The sequence below is a fragment of the Bombina bombina genome, chromosome 3 (assembly GCF_027579735.1).
Source record: "Bombina bombina isolate aBomBom1 chromosome 3, aBomBom1.pri, whole genome shotgun sequence".
NCBI classification, from domain to species: domain Eukaryota; kingdom Metazoa; phylum Chordata; class Amphibia; order Anura; family Bombinatoridae; genus Bombina; species Bombina bombina.
The window spans coordinates 974894223-974921558 of record NC_069501.1 but is presented as its reverse complement, the minus strand read 5'-3'; the positions used below and the strand labels follow the sequence as shown (position 1 = coordinate 974921558).

At 42.6% G+C, this 27336-nt stretch overlaps 1 protein-coding gene across 5 annotated transcripts in view; it reads right to left on the bottom strand.

Moving 5' to 3' along the window:
- The window catches only part of ARF3 (ADP ribosylation factor 3), an 81831-nt gene that overhangs the window by 8010 nt on the left and 46485 nt on the right, over positions 1 to 27336 (bottom strand). For all 5 annotated transcript variants that reach the window (XM_053708068.1, XM_053708070.1, XM_053708071.1 and 2 more), the window contains 2 exons: positions 11674 to 11784; positions 10864 to 10988 (listed from right to left, as the gene is read on the bottom strand). In XM_053708068.1, the coding sequence (XP_053564043.1) occupies positions 10864 to 10988; positions 11674 to 11784 (236 nt within the window). The remainder of the gene's footprint in view (positions 1 to 10863; positions 10989 to 11673; positions 11785 to 27336) is intronic.

Genomic DNA, 27336 nt, shown 5'->3' with positions numbered 1-27336 from the left:
AGACTGAGAATTCCCCAACCCGTTAAGAGTGGGATCCTCCAGCATCGCCAAAACGTGCCTCAATAGAACACTAAGGCGTGCTAGTCTATAACGAAAGGCAAAAAAAAAAAAACTTACCTCCGCTGGGGCAAATGAGGACCCTGGCCCCGAAAGTTGCCCCCCTGAAGCCTCAGGGGCAGTCGCTCCTCCAGAAGGCTGAACTGGACCAGGCGATCCCACGCCTGACGAGCCCTGGTTAACAGAACAGTGACAATATTGTAAACACACTCCTGGGAGATGTAAAATGCGTCAGCGCCAAGAATATGGCCATGCGGAACCGTGCCATAACCTGCGGAGGAAACAAGCCACCTTCCAGAGAAGGATAAGCAGCGTTTGGGTCACCTGCATGCGTAGTAAGGGATGGTTGTAGGGAACGCGACTCGCGAGAAACAGAATCCCTAGAGGCGGATGGCTCAGTGGACCCCTGCATCCCCGATCCAGAGTAACGGAGCACTCTAAAACGGCATTCGGTACATAACTGATAGGCATGTATCACCCAAGCCAATTCATATTCTTTGCAAGAAGTAGAATCTAAATCCGAGACATCCGTCTCCAAAAAATCAGAATCCTCCATAACTGGGATATTGAAAAAATGGACCAATAAGAAAAATAAACGGCACCATACTTTTCCAATGGCTGGGGCACTAACCACCTCCTAGGACCCAGACACCAGCATACCAGACATTTTTCCATCGCCACACATTCAGGAATGCGGAAATGGAGAGCAAAAACGTAACTATGCCCTGTTACAAGGTGTACCGTGCTGTCCATGAAAAAGTGCAGCCAGACCGTAAAGGCCGCTTCACTTGCCATAGACCGTTATGTTCTAAAAAAGCCATGAGCCTAAGTGTCACTACACATTAGCAGACAGAATCACATAACAAACATGATTAAAGACCCCCCTGTTCACAACCCCCCTCAGGAGATATTAACCCATGATTTCAAGATACAAAGGAGCCTCACTGAGACCCTGTGTTAAAGTTATCCCCAAAAGGTTGTAGCCCCTCTCTGATAAACAGTTGTATTACAGTATGATTAAAGTAAAATGAAACGATCGTCAACGCTGATTGCTGGTGGAGCTGTTAACATGAGTCGGGATGGTTTTGCAAAAAGACTCTCCTTACATCTCCGGACTCTAACATTCATCCAGGCTCTCACTGAGAGGCTAACAGGACTACTTAAAACTCCAGTCCCATTCCAAATAGTACTACCCTCCATAAGAGACTATTGAAACTTCTGACACTTCTCTGCCAACCTCCTGAGACGAAAGGTAAAGAATGACTGGGTCATGGGGGAAGTGGGAGGGGTATTTAAGCCTTTGGCTGGGGTGTCTTTGCCTCCTCCTGGTGGCCAGGTTCTAAATTCCCAAAAGTAATGAATGCAGCTGTGGACTCTTTCCGTTTATGAAGAAGAAAAAAAAACGCGCGGGTCGTGGACTCTCCATGACAGGAAAGAAAAGAATTTATCAGGTAAGAATACATTTTGTTTTCTTTCCAATGGCATGGAGAGCCCACAATTCCATTAATTACTGTTGGGAATCCAATACCCAAGCCAGAGAAGACACAGAATGGACAGGGAGGCAAAAAACAAAACAAAAGGCTGGCGGACCTAAACTGAAGGCACCACCGCTGAAAGCACTTCTCTCCCAAATATGAAGCCTCAGCCGAGGGCAAAAACCATCAAATTTGTAAAATGTAGAAAAAGAGGACCAGGAAGCCGCCTTAAAGATTTGTCCGCTAGATGCTTCAATCTTAAAACCCCCAGAATAGGATACTGGATGAGTAGAGTGAGCTGTAATCCTTTTAGGAGGCTGCTGACCGGCTTCCTCATAAGCTAAAGGAAGGACACTCCTCAGCCAAAAAGAAACAGCAGTTACAGTGGCCTTTTGACCCTTGCGCTTACTGGCATACAGAACAAACAGAGGAAGTTTGTCTAAAATCATTGTTAGCCTGGAAATAGAACTTCAAGGTATGCACCACATCCAAGGAGTACCAAAAGTGTTCCTTCTGAGAAGAAGGATTAGGACAAAAAAGAACTACAATCTCCTGATTGAAATTGTGATCAGAGACCACCTTAGGTGGAAAGCCCAACTTGGGACGTAGATCAGCCTTATTCATTAGAAAAATCAGATAAGGGGAATCATACTGCAAGGCATAAATTCTGAAACTCAAATGAGCAGAAGAGAAAGTCAACAAAAACTAACCTTAACAAAATAAGAGTTTGATATCAAACCAAAATGTATAGACTCCAACGAGCCCGGGGAAGGACCGAAGAAAAAAGTTAAAAGTTCCAAGGGGGAGCAACAGGTTTAAAACGCATGCCTGAACCCAACAAGGATCTAAAGAAAAGGACAGAACGTCCAGATTAGCTAACTTAGTGTAGCAATACCAAAAAAAATGGAAATCGGTCTCTAGAGAGAACTAGAAGACAAGCCCTTCTCCAACCCTCTTGGAGAAACAGAATCCAAGAAACTCTCACTTTGTGCCAAGGAAAACCTTGAGTCTCGCACCAGGATAGGTAGGTGTGCCACACCTAGAAACATCCGATAAGATTATCTAGAAGATCTAGATTTTGATAAAGGAGTGGACCTTGACGTAGAAGGCCCGCTCTCTGAGGTAACCTCCAAGGGGGGTGACCCGGGGCAGAAGAACAAACGGAGGGAGCAGATAAATAAGAAGAAACTTCCAAAGAACACCCCACCTGAGGATTATCTCTGAGAACACAACTGGAAAAAGGGCCCACTCCCCTAGAGGAAACATCTGTTTGCTCAGGTCATCCGCCTTCACAGATTGAAGGCTAGCTGTTCTCCCCTGAAAGCGCGCCAAAAAGACCGCACTAGAAATCTGGCCATTATTCAATATACTCAGATAAGCCTAAGCTGTTTTTCAAAGAGAAGGCGTTACATGCATAGCCTTCTATACAGTAATGTGCTGTAAATCCTCAGAGGGAACTCACTCAAATGTCATGAGATCTAAATCCCACCACGGGGACCCCACAATCACTGTAATCACCCCTTGAGTGGTTGACGGTACCCACTGGGCCACCCATCCGCTCTGTCCCAGAAAGATCTTTCCCAGTAAAGAGAGAAAATAGGGACTTACCTAAGGGGTCCATTGCTGTGATGCACACGCAGCCTTCCAGGTCTAACAGTTTCCATGATCCAGCTGACAGAGACCTGAGATAGAAAGGAAAGCAGTGTAAGCCAACACTGGTTGCCAAGTGGGGGTGTTAGCACAGATTGCTGGAAGAAGAACAGAGAAGATCCCTGCGACATCCAGCAGCTAACAGCTACCAATACTCTTACTAAGATGTTTACATGGATAGAACATTAACCCCAGTCCTATGTTGAAGGGACTTGAAATTAAATTTTCTTCAGAGCACCATCTTCGACAAACATCCTAGTTACAGAGGCAAAGAATGACTGGGGGAGTATGGGAAGTGGGAGGGATCTTAAGCTGTGGCTGGGGTGTCTTTGCCTCCTCTATGGGAAGTGGGAGGGATCTTAAAGGGACATTATACACTCATTTTTTCTTTGCATAAATGTTTTGTAGAGGATTTATATAGCCCATATTGGTTTTTTTTTTAAATGTATAGTTTTGCTTATTTTAAAATAACATTGCTCTGATTTTCTCCTAACTCCTAACCAAGCCTCAAAGTTTTATGAGATTACCGTCAGCTACCTACTCCAGCTTCCTCCGGTTTGTGTAAAGAATTTTTTTCATATGCAAAAGAAGGGGGAGGGGGGATTGTCTTATTTCTCACTTGCAGTGGGCTTTCCAACAACCTTTTCAACAGAGCTAAACTGAGAGCTTCTAAGTAAGTTTTTAAACTATTTTATACTGGATTTTTATATCAGTATCTGTGCATCTTATTCTATATAGTAGTGTCTATTACATGCAGTTATATGAAAATGAGTGTATACTCTCCCTTTAAGCTTTGGCTGGGGTGTCTTTGCCTTCTCCTGGTGGCCAGGTGTTGAATTCCCAACAGTAATGAATGGAATAGTGGACTCTCCATGCCATTGGAAAGAAATGAAGGATTCTATTAAGACATGGTGATATAAGGCGATCATAGAACTTCTAGCTTCTAATATCATGGCAGCTGCTAGCATGGACTCTGGCAACCAGGGCAGTTTCTAGCGAATTTGGCTCTAAGTTATACATTCCAAAATGCTTCCATCGCATTTTCACACATCTTAGATGGACCAGTGCCATACTCTGTAGTATTACAGAGGTATTCCCAGTAGTTCCGGGTGCAGGGTTTTCCACAAGGCTCTTACAGTTCGTGCTCAAAGCCTGCATCCTAAGAATGAGCACTGGGCAGTAAAGCATTGCTGCTGGTGAATGATCTAGCAACCTGCACTGCTGCAATACAGAATAAAAAATGATGCAGTGTTTGCTGGGCTGCGCGCTCTGTACACCATCCCTGAATTCACACAGTTCACCCTGAATTGTATAAGCTGCCCGGTTTACCTGCCCCTAAAAACGTCCTTGTTGGCAATTAATACAAATAAACAAAGGCCTTTCATGCAGATATAAATTAATTTGTGGGACTATGCAAAATCTGAAACACCTTTGGATCTGTTTGTCACTTTGGCTTTCTCTTTTTATGGGTGGTTCTAGGGTATTAAGCAGAAAACAATAATCCAGAAACTACTCCTTTAACACATTATTTATATCCAAAGTTGGTAGAAATAATAGAGGAGAACAGATCATGTTCTATGTGTGAAAATCATACATTACATAAAATGCATGAAAATAACATAATTTATGCTTACCTGATAAATTTATTTCTCTTGTAGTGTAGTCAGTCCACGGGTCATCCATTACTTATGGGATTATATCTCTTCCCCAACAGGAAGTTGCAAGAGGATCACCCAAGCAGAGCTGCTATATAGCTCCTCCCCTCACATGTCATATCCAGTCATTCGACCGAAACAAGACGAGAAAGGAGAAACCATAGGGTGCAGTGGTGACTGGAGTTTAATGAAAATTTAGATCTGCCTTAAAAGACAGGGCGGGCCGTGGACTGACTACACTACAAGAGAAATAAATTTATCAGGTAAGCATAAATTATGTTTTCTCTTGTTAAGTGTAGTCAGTCCACGGGTCATCCATTACTTATGGGATACCAATACCAAAGCTAAAGTACACGGATGAAGGGAGGGACAAGGCAGGAACTTTAAACGGAAGGAACCACTGCCTGAAGCACCTTTCTCCCAAAAATGGCCTCCGAAGAAGCAAAAGTGTCAAATTTGTAAAATTTTGAAAAAGTGTGAAGTGAAGACCAAGTTGCAGCCTTGCAAATCTGTTCAACAGAGGCCTTATTTTTAAAGGCCCAGGTGGAAGCCACAGCTCTAGTAGAATGAGCTGTAATTCTTTCAGGAGGCTGCTGTCCAGCAGTCTCATAGGCTAAACGTATTATGCTACGAAGCCAAAAGGAGAGAGAGGTAGCCGAAGCCTTTTGACCTCTCCTCTGTCCAGAGTAAACGACAAACAGGGAAGAAGTTTGACGAAAATCTTTAGTTGCCTGCCAATAGAACTTCAGGGCACGGACTACGTCCAGATTATGCAAAAGTCGTTCCTTCTTTGAAGAAGGGTTAGGACAGAATGATGGAACAACAATCTCTTGATTGATATTCCTGTTAGAAACTACCTTAGGTAAGAACCCAGGTTTAGTACGCAGAACTACCTTGTCTGAATGAAAAATCAGATAAGGAGAATCACAATGTAAGGCCGATAACTCAGAGACTCTTCGAGCCGAGGAAATAGCCATCAAAAACAGAACTTTCCAAGATAACAGCTTGATATCAATGGAATGAAGGGGTTCAAATGGAACGCCTTGCAGAACGTTAAGAACTAAGTTTAAGCTCCACGGCGGAGCAACAGTCTTAAACACAGGCTTAATCCTAGCCAAAGCCTGACAAAAAGCCTGAACGTCTGGAACTTCTGCCAGACGTTTGTGTAGAAGAATAGACAGAGCAGAAATCTGTCCCTTTAACGAACTAGCGGATAAGCCCTTTTCTAAACCCTCTTGTAGAAAAGACAATATCCTAGGAATCCTAACCTTACTCCATGAGTAACTCTTGGATTCGCACCAATATAAATATTTACGCCATATCTTATGGTAAATTCTTCTGGTAACAGGTTTCCTAGCCTGTATTAAGGTATCAATAACCGACTCCGAGAAGCCACGCTTTGATAGAATCAAGCGTTCAATCTCCATGCAGTCAGCCTCAGAGAAATTAGATTTGGATGGTTGAAAGGACCCTGAATTAGAAGGTCCTGCCTCAGAGGCAGAGACCTTGGTGGACAGGACGACATGTCCACTAGGTCTGCATACCAAGTCCTGCATGGCCACGCAGGCGCTATCAGAATCACCGATGCTCTCTCCTGTTTGATCTTGGCGATCAGTCGAGGAAGCATCGGAAATGGTGGAAACACATAAGCCATGTTGAAGACCCAAGGGGCTGTCAGAGCATCTATCAGCACCGCTCCCGGGTCCCTGGACCTGGATCCGTAACAAGGAAGCTTGGCGTTCTGGCGAGACGCCATGAGATCCAGATCTGGTTTGCCCCAACGATGAATCAGTTGAGCGAAGACCTCCGGATGAAGTTCCCACTCCCCCGGATGAAAAGTCTGGCGACTTAGAAAATCCGCCTCCCAGTTCTCCACGCCTGGGATGTAGATCGCTGACAGGTGGCAAGAGTGAGACTCTGCCCAGCGAATTATCTTTGAGACTTCCAACATCGCTAGGGAACTCCTGGTCCCCCCTTGATGGTTGATGTAAGCCACAGTCGTGATGTTGTCCGACTGAAATCTGATGAACCTCAGAGTTGCTAACTGAGGCCAAGCTAGAAGAGCATTGAATATTGCTCTTAACTCCAGAATATTTATTGGGAGGAGTTTCTCCTCCTGAGTCCATGATCCCTGAGCCTTCAGGGAATTCCAGACTGCGCCCCAACCTAGAAGGCTGGCGTCTGTTACAATCGTCCAATCTGGCCTGTGAAAGGTCATCCCCTTGGACAGATGGGGCCGAGAAAGCCACCATAAAAGAGAATCTCTGGTCTCTTGATCCAGATTTAGTAGAGGGGACAAATCTGAGTAATCCCCATTCCACTGACTTAGCATGCACAATTGCAGCGGTCTGAGATGAAGGCGCAAATGTTACTATGTCCATTGCCGCTACCATTAAGCCGATTACTTCCATGCACTGAGCTACTGACGGGTGTGGAATGGAATGAAGGGCACGGCAAGCATTTAGAAGTTTTGATAACCTGGCCTCCGTCAGGTAAATTTTCATCTCTACAGAATCTATAAGAGTCCCTAGGAAGGGAACCCTTGTGAGAGGTAATAGAGAACTCTTTTCCACGTTCACCTTCCACCCATGCGACCTCAGAAATGCCAGAACTATCTCTGTATGAGACTTGGCAGTTTGAAAACTTGACGCTTGTATCAGAATGTCGTCTAGGTACGGAGCCACCGCTATGCCTCGTGGTCTTAGTACCGCCAGAAGTGAGCCCAGAACCTTTGTAAAGATTCTTGGAGCCGTAGCTAACCCGAAGGGAAGAGCTACAAACTGGTAATGCCTGTCTAGGAAAGCAAATCTTAGGTACCGATAATGATCCTTGTGAATCGGTATGTGAAGGTAGGCATCCTTTAAGTCCACTGTGGTCATGTACTGACCCTCTTGGATCATGGGTAGGATGGTTCGAATAGTTTCCATTTTGAATGATGGAACTCTTAGGAATTTGTTTAGGATTTTTAAGTCCAAGATTGGTCTGAAGGTTCCCTCTTTCTTGGGAACCACAAACAGATTTGAATAGAATCCTTGCCCGTGTTCCGTCCGCGGAACTGGGTGGATCACCCCCATTAGTAAGAGGTCTTGTACACAGCGTAGAAACGCCTCTTTCTTTATTTGGTTTGCTGATAACCTTGAAAGATGAAATCTCCCTTGTGGAGGAGAAGCTTTGAAGTCCAGAAGGTATCCCTGAGATATGATCTCCAACGCCCAGGGATCCTGGACATCTCTTGCCCAAGCCTGGGCGAAGAGAGAAAGTCTGCCCCCCACTAGATCCGTTTCCGGATAGGGGGCCCTCTCTTCATGCTGTCTTAGGGGCAGCAGCAGGTTTTCTGGCCTGCTTGCCCTTGTTCCAGGACTGGTTAGTTTTCCAGCCCTGTCTGTAATGAGCAACAGCTCCTTCCTGTTTTGGAGCGGAGGAAGTTGATGCTGCTCCTGCCTTGAGGTTACGAAAGGCACGAAAATTAGACTGTTTGGCCTTTGATTTGGCCCTGTCCTGAGGCAGAGCATGGCCCTTACCTCCCGTAATGTCAGCGATAATTTCTTTCAAGCCGGGCCTGAATAAGGTCTGCCCTTTGAAAGGAATATTAAGCAATTTAGATTTAGAAGTAACGTCAGCTGACCAGGATTTAAGCCATAGCGCTCTGCGTGCTTGGATGGCGAATCCGGAGTTCTTAGCCGTAAGTTTGGTTAAATGTACGACGGCATCAGAAACAAATGCGTTAGCTAGCTTAAGTGCTTTAAGCTTGTTCATAATTTCATCCAATGGAGCTGAGCGAATGGCCTCTTCCAGAGACTCAAACCAGAATGCCGCCGCAGCAGTGACAGGCGCAATGCATGCAAGGGGCTGTAAGATAAAACCTTGTTGAACAAACATTTTCTTAAGGTAACCTTCTAATTTTTTATCCATTGGATCTGAAAAGGCACAACTATCCTCCACCGGGATAGTGGTACGCTTAGCTAAAGTAGAAACTGCTCCCTCCACCTTAGGGACCGTCTGCCATAAGTCTCGTGTGGTGGCGTCTATAGGAAACATTTTCCTAAATATGGGAGGAGGGGAAAAAGGCACACCTGGTCTATCCCACTCCTTGCTAATAATCTCTGTAAGCCTTTTAGGTATAGGAAACACGTCAGTACACACCGGTACCGCATAGTATCTATCCAACCTACATAATGTTTCTGGAATTGCAACCGTGTTACAATCATTCAGAGCCGCTAATACCTCCCCTAGCAATATGCGGAGGTTCTCAAGCTTAAATTTAAAATTAGAAATCTCTGAATCCAGTCTCCCTGGATCAGATCCGTCACCCACAGAATGAAGCTCTCCGTCTCCATGTTCTGCAAATTGTAACGCAGTATCGGACATGGCTCTCACATCATCAGCGCGCTCTGTCCTTAACCCAGAGCTATCACGCTTGCCTCTTAATTCTGGCAATTTAGATAATACTTCTGTCATAACAGTAGCCATGTCTTGCAAAGTGATTTGTAAGGGCCTCCCTGATGTACTTGGCGCCACAAAATCACGCACCTCCTGAGCGGGAGGCGAAGGTACTGACACGTGAGGAGAGTTAGTCGGCATAACTTCCCCCTCGTTGTCTGGTGATAATTTCTTTACATGTAAAGACTGACTTTTACTTAAAGTGACATCAATGCATTTAGTACACATCTTTCTATGGGGCTCCACATTGGCCTTCATACATAGTGAACAAACAGATTCATCTGTGTCAGACATGTTTAAACAGACTAGCAATGAGACTAGCAAGCTTGGAAAATACTTTTTAAATAAATTTACAAGCAATATAAAAAACGCTACTGTGCCTTTAAGAAGCACAAAAAGCTGTCACAGTTGAAATAACAATGAACCAAATTAGTTATAGCAACCAAATTTTCACAGTAAATGTATTAAGTTAGCAAAGGATTGCACCCACCAGCAAATGGATGATTAACCCCTTAATACCCAAAAACGGATAACAATTTAATAATTAACGTTTTTATCACAGTCAAACACACTGTCACAGGTCTGCTGTGACTGATTACCTCCCTCAAAATGAATTTTGGAGACCCCTGAGCTCTCTAGAGACGTCCTGGATCATGGAGGATGAAGTAGGAAGATTGTGACTGAATTTTTACTGCGCAAAAAAGCGCTAAAATAGGCCCCTCCCACTCATATTACAACAGTGGGGAAGCTCAGTTAACTGTTTCTATGCAGAAACAAAAGTTAGCCATGTGGTAAAAATCATGCCCCAATAAGTTTTATCACCAAGTACCTCACAAAAAATGATTAACATGCCAGTAAACGTTTTGAACATACATTTTAAAGTTATAAAGTGTTATTAATAAGCCTGCTACCAGTCGCTTTTACTGCAGTTAAGGCTCATACATTACTTCAGTATTAACAGTATTTTCTGAGTCAAATTCCATTCCCTAGAAAAATACTTCAGTGTACACACACTCATCAGCCTAATACCAGTCGCTACCACTGCATTTAAGGCTGAACTTACATTACATTGGTATCAGCAGTATTTTCTCAGTCAATTCCATTGCTTAGAAAAATAATTTACTGCACATACCTCGTTTGCAGGGGGGCCCTGCATGCTATTCCCCTTTTCTGAAGTTACCTCACTCCTCAGAATGTGCGAGAACAGCCAGTGGATCTTAGTTACGTCTGCTAAGATCATAGAAAACGCAGGCAGATTCTTCTTCTAATGCTGCCTGAGAAACAAACAGCACACTCCGGTGCCATTTAAAATAACAAACTTTTGATTGAAGAAATAAACTAAGTTTAAAAACACCACAGACCTCTCACAACGACCTATCTTTAGTTAGGTTGCAATAGAATGACTGGATATGACATGTGAGGGGAGGAGCTATATAGCAGCTCTGCTTGGGTGATCCTCTTGCAACTTCCTGTTGGGGAAGAGATATAATCCCATAAGTAATGGATGACCCGTGGACTGACTACACTTAACAAGAGAAAAATATATTTTTAACCCATTGGCTACTAAGGTAACACTATAAACTAACCTGTTTGTTTGCAAAAACAAGCAACACTGCGTCCCTCAGCTCATCTTCTGCCAGCATCCTCATCAACTCCTCTCGTGCCTCGTTTACTCGCTCTCGGTCATTGCTGTCTACCACGAATATTAAACCTGAAAGAAGGAAGACAGAATTTATTTCTAGCCACGCTAACACCAAGAGTCAAAATTAGATAAAAACTTTTGAAGTTTGAAAAATAAAAAAAAAGTGTCTGAGCTCCAAAATTTGTTACTCAAAAGGTTTCAGTATCAAAGACAATGTCGTTCACAAAAAAAAGGTACACAAACCATGTAGATAATCAGTTTACCAAATAAGGGCTCAATGTGAGATCAAGTGAGCTAGCTTTCCAACTGCTGCTTCTTACCCCCTCCACAACCTCCAAGGTGGTGGAGATAAAAAACACAGTAGTTTAGGGTAATAGACAGGTTGCACGAGGAAGTCTTCATGCAATGGTTCATGCAGGCAACAGACTTACAGTGCTCACAGGCTGTTTGCCTCAAAGGGGCAGACAGGTTACAAAAGGGCATGTCCAACCGCCCTTTTGGGTCCTATATGTGATCTCACTTTTCTAAAGAGATGCAACACCCCAGGACAACCCTTATAGTAATGCATTCTTAGACTTTATATGCCCAGAAAACTTTTTTTCATTCATATAAAAGTCTACCTAATTTTACCAGGCACATTCCACACTCTTAGTGCCAATCATGAAAAATACAAAATGCCCCTTTAAACTAAAGCTCACAGTACCACTTTCAAGTCAGTTTCCTCTTCATGAAACAGCACAGGTGTTTAACTTACCCTGAGTGTTCTGGAAATAGTGTCTCCAGAGTGGCCTGATCTTATCTTGGCCGCCTACATCCCACACTGTAAAGCTGATATTCTTGTATTCCACCGTCTCCACATTGAAACCTGTTATGACAAATTAGTCACACACTTGTTCTGCATCGGAATACAAACTGCATTTTTAATAAAGCTGACATGACATGTAACATACAGAAAACATTGAATAAAGGAAGAAATTAGCTTTTCTTAAATCACCCATAAGTGGCCAACAAATATAGCAATAAAAAGTGTAGGCAGTAATTAGAAGATATTTAATTTACTAGCAGAAGGTGTAAAATAATATAATTATTAAAAGAAATTCTTAGGAGTTAGCATAAAAGTAAATTGAGACAAGAACATTTAGCAAACCCATCAATATGTAAAGAATTGTAATCTGGATGAGTGTGTTTTCTGGCTTTACTCCTTTTTTTGTCGTTTGTTTTTGTGATGGCAGAAGTGGGAGAGTTAACAGATTATGTTACTCATGGGAATACCACAACGATTTAGTGATATCTAATGTTAGCTTTCCTTTTTGAGCAGAACAATAGGTTTACCATTGTCAATATGACCACGGTAGTCAGACTCCAAAACATATTCCCATGGCATGATGAGGTCTAAAACAGAACATCTGTTCATCTGCATTGGCGCTCTGAATATTGTGCTGCCATTACTGCATGTTTCAGCACATATAAAAAGATAAACGGAATTGACTCATTTGAAAAATAATAAAAAGAATAGTACAAGTAAAGCTTATGTGTTCTTCACCCTATAAAAAAGATGCCCAATTTCCAATTGTGTTCTGCTGGGATAGATTTGCATGTTTTTAAACAGTGATATACATGAGAGTAAAAAGGCCCCTCGCCACTAACTTTTTTAAAAACGAACACAAGCAAGTTATTTCTGCATAACACAACACAGATGTATTTACACACTAATATATACAGATAAGTAGGTTTATTTCATTTCAAATTGACAGCTAATTGAAGTATTTACTGATGGTGTAAGCAGTGGGAGCTGTTAAACAAATGTAAATTGCATGGTACTTTACATATGCAGTTTGTGTATATATGTGTGAATGAATCTGGTTATAACGACACATGGAAGCTAATGGGATTATAGTAAAACACAAAATTAAACTTTCATGATTCAGACTGAGCAAGCCATTTTAAACAACTTTTAGTTTACTTCTATTATCAAATTCCTTCATTTTCTTTGTATCCTTTTGTTGAAATGTATTTTTAGGTAGGCTCAGGAGCAGCAAAGCACTACTGGGAGCTAGATGGTGGTTGCACATATATGCCTTTTGTCATTGGCTCACCAGATGTGTTCAGCTACCTCATAGTAGTGCAATGCGGCTCCCGAGCATGCTCTTCAACAAAGAATACCAAATGAACAAAGTAGATGATATTAGAAGTACATTGGAAAGATATTTTAAAACTGCATGCGCTATCTGAATCCCGAAAGTTTAATTTTGACTTCACTGTACTTTTACTTTACTTAAACGGTAATTCTAAAGCAATAATAAATTGCTCTAATACATGAAAGTTCCTTAATTATTATGGGCCTGATTATCTAAAGCTCTCTGGTCTGTTGAGATTCTATAAGATGCCTTGTCAGTATTATGAGGCACCTCAGGGATTGTTTTAAAGACAATTTTTACATTGGAAACAGTGTATCTCATTAAGGGAACTATACTAATGTATGTAATGTTAAGGAGAGACACTTTATTTACAATATAAATCTCAGTAAAATAAGCCGATTTCTCTCCATGCTGGTGAGTTTTTGAGAATCAGGCGCTATGTGTTTAACTCCTGGGCAAATATAATATTTTGTTGATTTTCTATGTCAACAAACTCTGCAGTGAACAATTTTAAACTCAAATATATCTGAAAATTTAAATGCACAGTTACAATTTGTTAAAATTAAAATGATTGAAAAAAAATAAAAAATCACATAAAATGTGTCATGTGCAAAAGTTTAGCCAACCTTCCTGACAGAACTTAGTAACACTGCCTTTAGTAGACATTGCAAATAATTTTTGTAGCCAGCTAACAGACTTTTTATTCTTGATTAGGAGTATTTCCCACTCTTCCTTACAGAATATTTCAACTTCAGAAAGATTAGGTTTTCTTGCATGCACTGCATTTTTAAGATAAATATACAAAAATAGAGAAGCACTTAATTAGAGAACAAACAATAGCGTAATAGCTTGTACTATGGCTAGCTACCCCCCCCCCCCCAGCCTCTTTTTGTCCAGCATGTGCCATACACAAAGAAGTTTCCTGTAATATATCAGTCTGATCCTGACTAAACAGTGCAGTTCAGCCCCCCGAAATACAAGGCAATCCCTCTCTGAATGAGAGACATAGCGAACCCCAGATGTACGTTTCAGCCTAGTGTGGGCATCATCAGTGACATGCAGCCATATCCCTCTAGGCGCATTGGACAACGGGTCCACGTCTGGTTTCCTGCATCACCCTTAGGAATACTCCCAAGGGTCATAATTTGCATACATAAAAAGCGCTCAACCAGGGAGCCAAGCCTCCCTAAGGGTGAGTAAGGATCAGACTGATATACTACGGGAAAAGTTCTTCTCTGTGTATGGCACATGCTGGGCAAAAAGAGGCTGCTTCTGAGGTGGCAACTAGCCATAGAACAAGCTATTACTCTATTGTTCGTTCCCTGGGTGAGGGCTTTTCTCTTTTTGTGTATGCCAATTATGACCCTTGGAAAGTCTCCCGAAGAGTGATGTGGGGAACCAAACGTGGACCCATTACCCAATGTGCCTAGAGGGATATGGCTGCACCTCACTGATGAGGCCCCCATTAGGCTGAAACATATATCTGAGGTTTGCTATGTCTCTCGTTCAGAGAGGGATTGCCTGGTATTTCGGAGCTGGACTGTACTGTTGAATCAGGATCAGATTGATACTACAGGGAAGTTCTTCTCTGTGCATGGCAGATGCTGGGCAAAAAGAGGCTACTTCTGGGGTGGTAACTAGTTAGAACAAGCTATTACGCTACTGTTCGTTCCCTGGTTGAGCGCTTCTCTCTTTTTGGATATGTTAAAAATCAACCTAGAGATTTTTTTAATAATAATTAAGTCTGGGGTTGCGAAGGAGATAACAAAACCTTACCGTAATCTTTTGCTTCTTGTAGTTGTTCAAGGTTGATTTGGATTATTGACTTGTATCTTTTCAGTTTCTTCACTGTGAAATAGGATCTGTTCCTTCTACCTTTACAATATTTTCTGTGCCACTTGCAGCCACACAATCCCAAAGCAAAATAGATGCACTCAAATGCTTTATAGTTAAGAAGGTGATCTTTTCCTTTTCCACAACAACTTTTGGTTTTGGTTTTTTTATTTTCCTTAGAACACAGCACAAGTTCCCAAATTCCTCTTGTTTATCTAAATGTTGAGTTTGTGATGAGAGTGCAGGTAAGGTTTCCTTCTGGTAAACCGTCTATACAAATCATGTTTGTGCAAGTATCATTGCACAGTGGGACAGTGCATCAATACCCAGTAGCACCAAAATTGTCCTGTAGGTCAGTGATATGGCGGGGGTTGGCTTACCTGATAATCCTACGTGCAGTTCTATTGGAGATTTTTCATTGTCTTTCATATCTTGTATTGTTCCTCTTAACTTCCATGTTTAGTATAAACTGCAGGCAGAGATCATTTAGATATCTTTTTACAACCTTCCGCTGCTTTGTCAATTATCTTTATTTTCTGATCCACAGTCAGCTTATTAAAGTAGCCCATGGTTATTGAGTGTAAGTGAAGGCAGTAATAAAATGTGTTAACGTCTGGATCTGTCACCACTGATCAAGGCCTAAAAAATGAAATTTTAGTCAGACAAAGGGCCATTATAGTCGAAAAAATGGCAAGCTTTAATTTGTTAAAGTCATAGAAAACTCATAAATTTGTTGTTTACACTTTTATAAAGTTTATGCAGTGTGTATGAAAATCATGATTAGCACAATTTAAAGCATTTTAATACCCAAATAAACTTAAATTTCTTCAGCTCCAAGCTGCCTCCGTCCACCTCTCCGTAGGCTGCCTTTTTTAAGTTTTGACACTCAGAATATAAAGCCAATAGGAAACATACCACCAGCACTATGGCTCTCTAAAGCAACGCACTTGTGCTGCCGTTTACAAGTTTTCTCTGTGACACTGCTATAGAGAGCCATGCACTGCCTGCATGTGAAAACTTAAGACAAAAATCAGCTTACAAAGAGGTGTACGGAGGCAGCTTGAAACTGAGAAATAAATGTAAAAGTTTATTGTGGTAATAATGCGTTTTAATATGAGCCATCATAACAGTTTATATGCACACAGTATCAGCTTTACAAAAATGTAAACTAAAATATGGTGAGTTTACTATCTCTTTAAGACTAGCTACTAACACATTTAAAGTACCACTTGGGATCAGTATCCCCTCTAAAGCTATAATGGCCCTTTAACGACCATTGCTGGTCATTTAGCCCTTAAGGACTGATGTCCTGGGAAGTAGCGTGCTGCTAACTGTCATGTCGGTGCATCAGCGTAATTTCTGCATGCCTTTAGAAAAGAGGCAGTGCAGAAATAGCAGAATGGAGGACACCCCAGGCTGGAGATTACAGGGACAGGGTGTTCCTGTGATCTCATGCCTGTCAGTGGGATGTCTCCATTCATGAGATACCTGCTGATGGCAGCATGTATCTAATGCTGCTGCTGGAAGCCTGCATGAGAGGCTAGCCAGCAGCATTACAGTAACTATCACAAAAAACAGTTACTCAGTGTACAATCACTGTGCCAGGCAGTCAAAGTGATTATAATATCAAGCCCCTTGACCTCCTCCCCTTCTGTCCTAGTGTAAATAAACAGTAAAAAAAAAAAAAAAAATCTAAATAATTTTAATAAAGTCTTTTATGTATTTTTTAAATACATTTTATTTTAATAAAGTTTTTTTAAAATATTATTTTAAGAAAGTGTTTTGTGTTTTTAACACATACTTTATTTTCTGCCTTTGGGAATAAAAGGGTTAAACATAATGTGTCAAAATACCTCTAGATAAATACACTGGGCTGTCTAAATTCTACAAATATATACTTTTGTGTAGCAGTTTTGAAATGAGTGACCGCTATTTAGCTTACAGTCCAAGCATAGAAAATGTTAAACCAATAATCCCATCTTTGTAGTGTTTGTCCTATATTTGCTCTTAATCACTTGGAAACAGACATATGGGGTATTCCTAAAATCAGGACAAGATAGTTAATTTATTTGGAGGTATACCATGTTTTTCCACTTATATTTTCAGTATTACAATTCCTACTTATTGTTATTTTATCAACCATATAGGGCAGTGCTTTCCAAACTGTGTGTCGGGACACACTAGTGTGTCGGCAGCAGTGTGTTGGTGTGTCCCTGCTTAAGCACAATTTTTTTTTTATTTAATTTAATTAAAAAAAATAATTTTGTTTTCTGACTTTCCGCCTGCCTGCTACGCATATCACATGGTTGATACGTGATTGATAAGGGGTCACAGATCATCTTAACCTATTGGCGCAGCTCAGTGGGAACTGAAACTATTCCCGTTGGCGGCTTTGGCGGCACATTGGCTCCTGACTGCACGTGTAGTCTCCTTAATTGACTCGTTACTGCATGTGTAGTCAGTGAGTGGGACAGCAGTGTGTTTGCAGCGCGGGCAGTAGTCAATCGGACTCACCGAGCTCTGAGGGAGGCAGCTTAAACGCCGAGCTGGTCAGAAGTCAGTGGGTTTTTTTTCTGCAGCTAGCCCCCAGTAGTGCATTGCTGCTCCTGCTCTTGATATATGGATAGGAAGGGGAAGATTAAAAATGCTTGATGATGAAATGCGAGTGTCTTTATCTAATATTCCACCAAATATTCAGAAATTGTGTTCCCATCCCATCAACCTCATACATCCCATTAAAATAGTAAGTAGCTATTGGTGTTATTAAACTTTTTTTTAATTCTTGCACATACATACATACATACATACATACTGTTACTTGTAAATACACTTTGTTATTATAGAATTTATGTATGTGTCCGTATCTCTTAAAACAAGTTAGTTTAACCTCCTGTTTGCCAGTACAACTGAATTACTGTGTCGCGAAATGATGTAGGTCTAAAAAGTGTGTCGCCAACATGAAAAGTTTGGAAAGCTCTGATATAGGGTATAACTAGAAACGCCTGTTTGTCTGTTGGAAAAAAACAAAAAAAAAAACATAATTTATGCTTACCTGATACATTTATTTCTCTTGTGGTGTATCCAGTCCACGGATCATCCATTACTTGTGGGATATTCTCCTTCCCAACAGGAAGTTGCAAGAGGATCACCCACAGCAGAGCTGCTATATAGCTCCTCCCCTAACTGCCATATCCAGTCATTCAACCGAAACAAGCCGAGAAAGGAGAAACCATAGGGTGCAGTGGTGACTGTTGTTTAAATTAAAATTTAGACCTGCCTTAAAAAGACAGGGCGGGCCGTGGACTGGATACACCACAAGAGAAATAAATTTATCAGGTAAGCATAAATTATGTTTTCTCTTGTAAGGTGTATCCAGTCCACGGATCATCCATTACTTGTGGGATACCAATACCAAAGCTAAAGTACACGGATGAAGGGAGGGACAAGGCAGGTTTAAATGGAAGGAACCACTGCCTGTAGAACCTGTCTCCCAAAAATAGCCTACGAAGAAGCAAAAGTATCAAATTTGTAAAATTTTGAAAAGGTATGAAGCGAAGACCAAGTCGTCGCCTTGCAAATCTGTTCAACAGAAGCCTCATTCTTAAAGGCCCAGGTGGAAGCCACAGCTCTAGTAGAATGAGCTGTAATTCTTTCAGGGGACTGCTGTCCAGCAGTCTCATAGGCTAAGCGTATTACGCTCCGAAGCCAAAAAGAGAGGTTGCCGAAGCTTTTTGACCTCTCCTCTGTCCAGAATAAACAACAAACAGTGTAGATGTTTGGCGAAAATCTTTAGTAGCTTGTAAGTAAAACTTCAAAGCACAGACCACGTCCAGATTATGTAAAAGACGTTACTTCTTTGAAGAAGGATTAGGACACAATGATGGAACAACAATCTCTTGATTGATATTCTTGTTAGAAACTACCTTAGGTAAAAACCCAGGTTTTGTACGCAGAACTAGTTTATCTGAATGGAAAATCAGATAAGGAGAATCACATTGTAAGGCAGATAACTCAGAGACTCTCCAAGCCGAGGAAATAGCCATCAAAAACAGAACTTTCCAAGATAAAAGTTTAATATCAATGGAATGAAGGGGTTCAAACGGAATCCCTTGAAGAACTTTAAGAACCAAGTTTAAGCTCCATGGGGGAGCAACAGGTTTAAACACAGGCTTAATTCTAACCAAAGCCTGACAAAAAGCTTGAACGTCTGGAACTTCTGCCAGACGCTTGTGCAAAAGAATAGACAGAGCAGAAATTTGTCCCTTTAAAGAACTAGCTGATAATCCTTTTTCCAAACCCTCTTGGAGAAAGGACAATATCCTAGGAATCCTAACCTTACTCCATGAGTAATTCTTGGATTCACACCAATAAAGATATTTACGCCATATCTTATGATAGATTTTCCTGGTGACAGGCTTTCGTGCCTGTATAAGGGTATCAATGACTGACTCGGAGAAGCCACGCTTTGATAAAATCAAGCGTTCAATCTCCATGCAGTCAGTCTCAGAGAAATTAGATTCGGATGATTGAAAGGACCTTGTAGTAGAAGGTCTTGTCTCAGAGGCAGGGTCCATGGTGGAAAGGATGACATGTCCACTAGGTCTGCATACCAGGTCCTGCGTGGCCACGCAGGCGCTATCAATATCACCGATGCTCTCTCCTGTTTGATTTTGGCAATCAGTCGAGGGAGCAGAGGAAACGGTGGAAACACATAAGCCAGGTTGAAGAACCAAGGCGCTGCTAGAGCATCTATCAGTGCCGCTTCTGTGTCCCTGAACCTGGATCCGTAACATGGAAGCTTGGCGTTCTGGCGAGACGCCATGAGATCCAGTTCTGGTTTGCCCCAACGATGAACCAATTGAGCAAACACCTCCGGATGGAGTTCCCACTCCCCCGGATGAAAAGTCTGACAACTTAGAAAATCCGCCTCCCAGTTCTCTACACCTGGGATATGGATTGCTGATAGGTGGCAAGAGTGAGTCTCTGCCCAGCGAATTATCTTGGAGACTTCTAACATCGCTAGGGAACTCCTGGTTCCCCCCTTGATGGTTGATGTAAGCCACAGTCGTGATGTTGTCCGACTGAAATCTGATGAACCTCAGGGTTGCTAACTTAGGTCAAGCTAGAAGAGCAATGAATATTGCTCTTAACTCTAGAATATTTATTGGGAGGAGTTTCTCCTCCTGAGTCCACGATCCCTGAGCCTTCAGGGAATTCCAGACTGCACCCCAACCTAGAAGGCTGGCATCTGTTGTTACAATTGTCCAATCTGGCCTGCGAAAGCTCATACCTTTGGAAAGATGGACCCGAGAAAGCCACCAGAGAAGAGAATCTCTGGTCTCTTGATCCAGATTTAGCAGAGGGGACAAATCTGTGTAATCCCCATTCCACTGACTGAGCATGCATAGTTGCAGCGGTCTGAGGTGTAGGCGCGCAAATGGCACTATGTCCATTGCCGCTACCATCAAGCCGATTACTTCCATACACTGAGCCACCGAAGGGCGCGGAATAGACTGAAGAACACGGCAAGATTTTAGAAGCTTTGATAACCTGGATTCTGTCAGGTAAATCTTCATTTCTACAGAATCTATCAGAGTCCCTAGGAAGGAGACTCTTGTGAGTGGGGATAGAGAACTCTTTTCCTCGTTCACCTTCCACCCATGTGACTTGAGAAATGCCAGAACTATGTCCGTATGTGACTTGGCAATCTGAAAGCTTGACGCCTGTATCAGGATGTCGTCCAGATAAGGGGCCACTGATATACCTCGCAGTCTTAGGACCGCCAGAAGCGATCCCAGAACCTTTGTAAAGATTCTTGGAGCTGTAGCTAACCCGAAGGGAAGAGCCACAAATTGGTAATGCCTGTCCAGAAAGGCAAACCTTAGGAACCGATGATGATCTTTGTGAATCGGTATTTGAAGGTAAGCATCCTTCAAATCCACTGTGGTCATGTACTGACCCTCCTGGATCATAGGTAGGATGGTCCGAATAGTTTCCATTTTGAACGATGGAACTCTGAGGAATTTGTTTAAGATCTTTAGATCCAAAATGGGTCTGAAGGTTCCCTCTTTTTTGGTAACCACAAACAGATTTGAATAAAAGACCTGTCCCTGTTCCGACTGTGGAACTGGACAGATCACTCCCATAACTAGGAGGTCTTGCACACAGCGTAAGAATGCCTTTTTCTTTATCTGGTTTACAGATAATCTCGAAAGGTGAAATCTCCCTTGAGGAGGGGAAGCTTTGAAGTCCAGAAGATATCCCTGAGATAAGATCTCCAATGAACATCTCTTGCCCACGCCTGGGCGAAGAGAGAAAGTCTGCCCCCTACTAGATCCATTACCGGATAGGGGGCCGTTCCTTCATGCTGTCTTAGAGGCAGCAGCAGGCTTTCTGGCCTGCTTGCCTTTGTTCCAGGACTGGTTAGGTTTCCAGCCCGGCTTGGATTGAGCAAAAGTTCCCTCTTGTTTTGTAGCAGAGGAAGTTGATGCTGCACCTGCCTTGAAATTTCGAAAGGCACGAAAATTAGACTGTTTGGCCCTTGATCTGGCCCTGTCCTGAGGAAGGGTATGACCCTTACCTCCAGTAATGTCAGCAATAATTTCCTTCAAACCAGGCCCGAATAGGGTCTGCCCCTTGAAGGGAGTTAAGTAATTTAGACTTTGAAGTCACGTCAGCTGACCAAGATTTAAGCCATAGCGCCCTACGCGACTGGATGGCGAATCCAGAATTCTTAGCCGTTAGTTTAGTCAAATGAACAATGGCATCAGAAATAAAAGAATTAGCTAGCTTAAGTGTTCTAAGCTTGTCAAGTATTTCGGTCAATGGAGTAGCTGTCTAAAAGGTCTCTTCCAGAGACTCAAACCAGAACGCCGCAGCAGCAGTGACAGGCGCAATGCATGCAAGGAGCTGCAGGATAAAACCTTGTTGAATAAACTTTTTCTTAAGGTAACCTTCTAATTTTTTATCCATTGAATCTGAAAAAGCAAAACTGTCCTCGACAGGGATAGTGGTACGCTTTGCTAAAGTAGAAACTGCTCCCTCCACCTTAGGAACCGTCTGCCATAAGTCCCGTGTGGTGGCGTCTATTGGAAACATTTTTCTAAAAATAGGAGGGGGGGAAAACGGCACACCGGGTCTATCCCACTCCTTATTAATAATTTCTGTAAACCTTTTAGGAATTGGAAAAAAACATCAGTACACACCGGCACTGCATAGTATTTATCCAGTCTACACAATTTCTCTGGCACTGCAATTGTGTCACAGTCATTCAGAGCAGCTAATACCTCCCCAAGCAATACACGGAGGTTCTCAAGCTTAAATTTAAAAGTAGAAATATCTGAATCAGGTTTCCCCGAATCAGAAATGTCACCCACAGACTGAAGCTCTCCTTCCTCAGCTTCTGCATATTGTGACACAGTATCAGACATGGGCCTTAAAGCATCTGCGCACTCTGTATTACGTCTAACCCCAGAGCTATCGCACTTTCCTCTGAATTCAGGCAGTCTGGCTAATACCGCTGACAGGGTATTATCCATGATTGCCGCCATGTCCTGCAAAGTAATAGCTATGGGCGTCTTTGATGTACTTGGCGCCACGTGGGGAGAGTTAGTCGGCATAACTTCCCCCTCGTCAGAATCCTCTGGTGATAATTCTTTTTTTTTTTTTTTTTAATAGCTTTTTATTGAAGTCATAAACAAATATAACAATAATGAAACGTCCAACAATAATAACAAAAGAGAATAGTACAATACTAATACCATGATCTTGCCAGATAAACAATACTAGATGTGCCCACATTGTATAGATTCAAAAATATGAAGAGTAATACTCTATGGTGAGTGGTATAAGAATGGAGAAGCTATAGCTGGTTAGTGTTATGAAGGAGCATGGAGGTTTACTAGGCAATAAATCTAAACAGAAGGGGCATATAAATCCCACTTATTAAAGGTATTAGTAAAGATTTTGGACTATCCAAATTGAGACCTCAGATTTTATTTTTTTATATGGTATGTAGACTAGAAGTGACCCAACCTTGTGATGGATAAATACACCATAAGTTATTAATTTAGAAAATATAGAAGCAAGGAAGGGTTGGTTTTATGGGGGTAGAGGGAGGGGGGAAATAGAGTATATTCTCCACATTATCCTGAAAAGCGTTTGTAGCATAATATAAACTAATAAAGTAAGATAAACATGGATTGGCTTGTGTTTGGCCACTTATGGGCCAATTTAGCGGGGAGGGGGATAAGGGGACGCAGCGGGCAAGAGCCGCTCAAAGTGGAGTGGGGAGGGGAGTGGGGGGGGGCGGAGCCAAATAGGGCATGAGAGCAGGTATGGAAAGCCTTATTGGATGGATATAAGGGTGGACTTCACAGGGAGGGCTTGTTATTTACATGACTACTGGGATGGGCATAGCTCCATCAAAGCGGAGTAATTATCTAAATATAGAGTTAAAGAGGGGTGGGGGACATTAGTATATATGAAACATAAGAGATTTCTAGAGGAGCTCCACCCCTAAGGGATTACCAACTATAGGCAGTGTGGGAAAAAGGCATAGGGGTATGACCCGCAGGCAGTCAGTACCGGCGGAAAAGGGAGGGGAGGAGCCCAACAGAGACAAATAATGTTACATAAATATGGAACTCCACATAAGCAATGTCATATCCTGGAGACATAGATACAATAAGGCATAAACATAACGTATTTCCATGTACAGTTATAAGAGCAAAGAGTATTAAATACATTAAATGAACCCACTAGCGCCCAAACATAGACACATCTCTGCGGGCGAATGAGAAAGCACAAAAACATAATTTATGCTTACCTGATAAATTCCTTTCTTCTGTTGTGTGATCAGTCCACGGGTCATCATTACTTCTGGGATTTAACTCCTCCCCAACAGGAAATGCAAGAGGATTCACCCAGCAGAGCTGCATATAGCTCCTCCCCTCTACGTCACTCCCAGTCATTCGACCAAGAATCAACGAGAAAGGAGAAACCAAGGGTGAAGTGGTGACTGGAGTATAATTTAAAAGATATTTACCTGCCTTAAAAAAAACAGGGCGGGCCGTGGACTGATCACACAACAGAAGAAAGGAATTTATCAGGTAAGCATAAATTATGTTTTCTTCTGTTATGTGTGATCAGTCCACGGGTCATCATTACTTCTGGGATACCAATACCAAAGCAAAAGTACACGGATGACGGGAGGGATAGGCAGGCTCATTATACAGAAGGAACCACTGCCTGAAGAACCTTTCTCCCAAAAATAGCCTCCGAAGAAGCAAAAGTGTCAAATTTGTAAAATTTGGAAAAAGTATGAAGCGAAGACCAAGTTGCAGCCTTGCAAATCTGTTCAACAGAGGCCTCATTCTTAAAGGCCCAAGTGGAAGCCACAGCTCTAGTAGAATGGGCTGTAATTCTTTCAGGAGGCTGCTGTCCAGCAGTCTCATAGGCTAAACGAATTATGCTACGAAGCCAGAAGGAGAGAGAGGTAGCCGAAGCCTTATGACCTCTCCTCTGACCAGAGTACACGACAAACAGGGAAGACGTTTGTCGAAAATCCTTAGTTGCCTGCAAGTAGAACTTGAGGGCACGAACTACATCCAGATTGTGTAGAAGACGTTCCTTCTTTGAAGAAGGATTTGGGCATAAAGAAGGAACAACAATCTCTTGATTGATGTTCCTGTTAGTGACTACCTTAGGTAAGAACCCAGGTTTAGTACGCAGAACTACCTTATCTGAATGAAAAATCAAATAAGGAGAATCACAATGTAAAGCTGATAACTCAGAGACTCTCCGAGCCGAAGAAATAGCCATTAAAAATAACACTTTCCAAGATAACAACTTTATATCAATGGAATGAAGGGGTTCAAACGGAACTCCTTGTAGAACGTTAAGAACAAGGTTTAAACTCCATGGCGGAGCAACAGTTTTAAACACAGGCTTGATTCTAGCTAAAGCCTGACAAAAGGCCTGGACGTCTGGATTTTCTGACAGACGCCTGTGCAACAAGATGGACAGAGCTGAGATCTGTCCCTTTAATGAACTAGCCGATAAACCCTTTTCTAAACCTTCTTGAAGAAAGGACAATATCCTAGGAATCCTAACCTTACTCCAGGAGTAACCTTTGGATTCGCACCAGTATAGGTATTTACGCCATATCTTATGGTAAATTCTTCTGGTAACAGGCTTCCTAGCCTGTATCAGGGTATCAATAACCGACTCCGAAAAACCACGTTTTGATAAAATCAAGCGTTCAATTTCCAAGCAGTCAGCTTCAGAGAAGTTAGATTTTGATGTTTGAATGGACCCTGTATCAGAAGGTCCTGTCTTAGAGGTAGAGACCAAGGCGGACAGGATGACATGTCCACTAGATCTGCATACCAAGTCCTGCGTGGCCATGCAGGCGCTATTAGAATCACTGATGCTCTCTCCTGTTTGATTTTGGCAATCAATCGAGGAAGCAGTGGGAAGGGTGGAAACACATAAGCCATCCCGAAGTTCCAAGGTGCTGTCAAAGCATCTATCAGAACCGCTCCCGGATCCCTGGATCTGGACCCGTAGCGAGGAAGTTTGGCGTTCTGGCGAGACGCCATGAGATCTATCTCTGGTTTGCCCCAACGTCAAAGTATTTGGGCAAAGACCTCCGGATGAAGTTCCCACTCCCCCGGATGAAAAGTCTGGCGACTCAAGAAATCCGCCTCCCAGTTCTCCACTCCCGGGATGTGGATTGCTGACAGGTGGCAAGAGTGAGACTCTGCCCAGCGAATTATCTTTGATACTTCCATCATTGCTAGGGAGCTTCTTGTCCCTCCTTGATGGTTGATGTAAGCTACAGTCGTGATGTTGTCCGACTGAAACCTGATGAACCCCCGAGTTTTTAACTGGGGCCAAGCCAGAAGGGCATTGAGAACTGCTCTCAATTCCAGAATGTTTATTGGCAGGAGACTTTCCTCCTGATTCCATTGTCCCTGAGCCTTCAGAGAATTCCAGACAGCGCCCCAGCCTAGTAGGCTGGCGTCTGTTGTTACAATTGTCCAGTCCGGCCTGCTGAATGGCATCCCCCTGGACAGATGTGGCCGAGAAAGCCACCATAGAAGAGAGTTTCTGGTCTCTTGATCCAGATTCAGAGTAGGGGACAAGTCTGAGTAATCCCCATTCCACTGACTCAGCATGCACAATTGCAGCGGTCTGAGATGTAGACGTGCAAAGGGTACTATGTCCATTGCTGCTACCATTAAGCCGATCACCTCCATGCATTGAGCTACTGACGGGAGTTGAATGGAATGAAGGACACGGCATGCATTTAGAAGCTTTGTTAATCTGTCTTCTGTCAGATAAATCTTCATTTCTACAGAATCTATAAGAGTCCCCAAGAATGGAACTCTTGTGAGAGGAAAGAGAGAACTCTTCTTTTCGTTCACTTTCCATCCATGCGACCTTAGAAATGCCAGAACTAACTCTGTATGAGACTTGGCAGTTTGAAAGCTTGAAGCTTGTATCAGAATGTCGTCTAGGTACGGAGCTACCGAAATTCCTCGCGGTCTTAGTACCGCCAGAAGGGCACCCAGAACCTTTGTGAAGATTCTTGGAGCCGTAGCCAATCCGAATGGAAGAGCTACAAACTGGTAATGCCTGTCTAAGAAGGCAAACCTTAGATACCGGTAATGATCTTTGTGAATCGGTATGTGAAGGTAAGCATCCTTTAAATCCACTGTGGTCATGTACTGACCCTTTTGGATCATGGGTAAAATTGTCCGAATAGTTTCCATTTTGAACGATGGAACTCTTAGGAATTTGTTTAGGATCTTTAAATCCAAGATTGGCCTGAAAATTCCCTCTTTTTTGGGAACCACAAACAGGTTTGAGTAAAACCCTTGTCCTTGTTCCGACCGCGGAACCGGATGGATCACTCCCATTAATAACAGATCTTGTACACAGCGTAGAAACGCTTCTTTCTTTATTTGGTTTGTTGACAACCTTGACAGATGAAATCTCCCTCTTGGGGGAGAGAATTTGAAGTCTAAAAGGTATCCCTGAGATATGATCTCTAGCGCCCAGGGATCCTGAACATCTCTTGCCCAAGCCTGGGCGAAGAGAGAGAGTCTGCCCCCCACTAGATCCGGTCCTGGATCGGGGGCCCTCGATTCATGCTGTCTTAGGGGCAGCAGCAGGTTTCCTGGCCTGCTTGCCCTTGTTCCAGGACTGGTTAGGTTTCCAGCCTTGTCTGTAACGAGCAACAGCTCCTTCCTGTTTTGGTGCAGTGGAAGTTGGTGCTGCTCCTGCTTTGAAATTCCGAAAGGGACGAAAATTAGACTGTCTAGCCTTAGCTTTGGCTTTGTCTTGAGGCAGGGCGTGGCCCTTACCTCCTGTAATGTCAGCGATAATTTCTTTCAAACCGGGCCCAAATAAAGTTTGCCCCTTGAAAGGTATATTAAGTA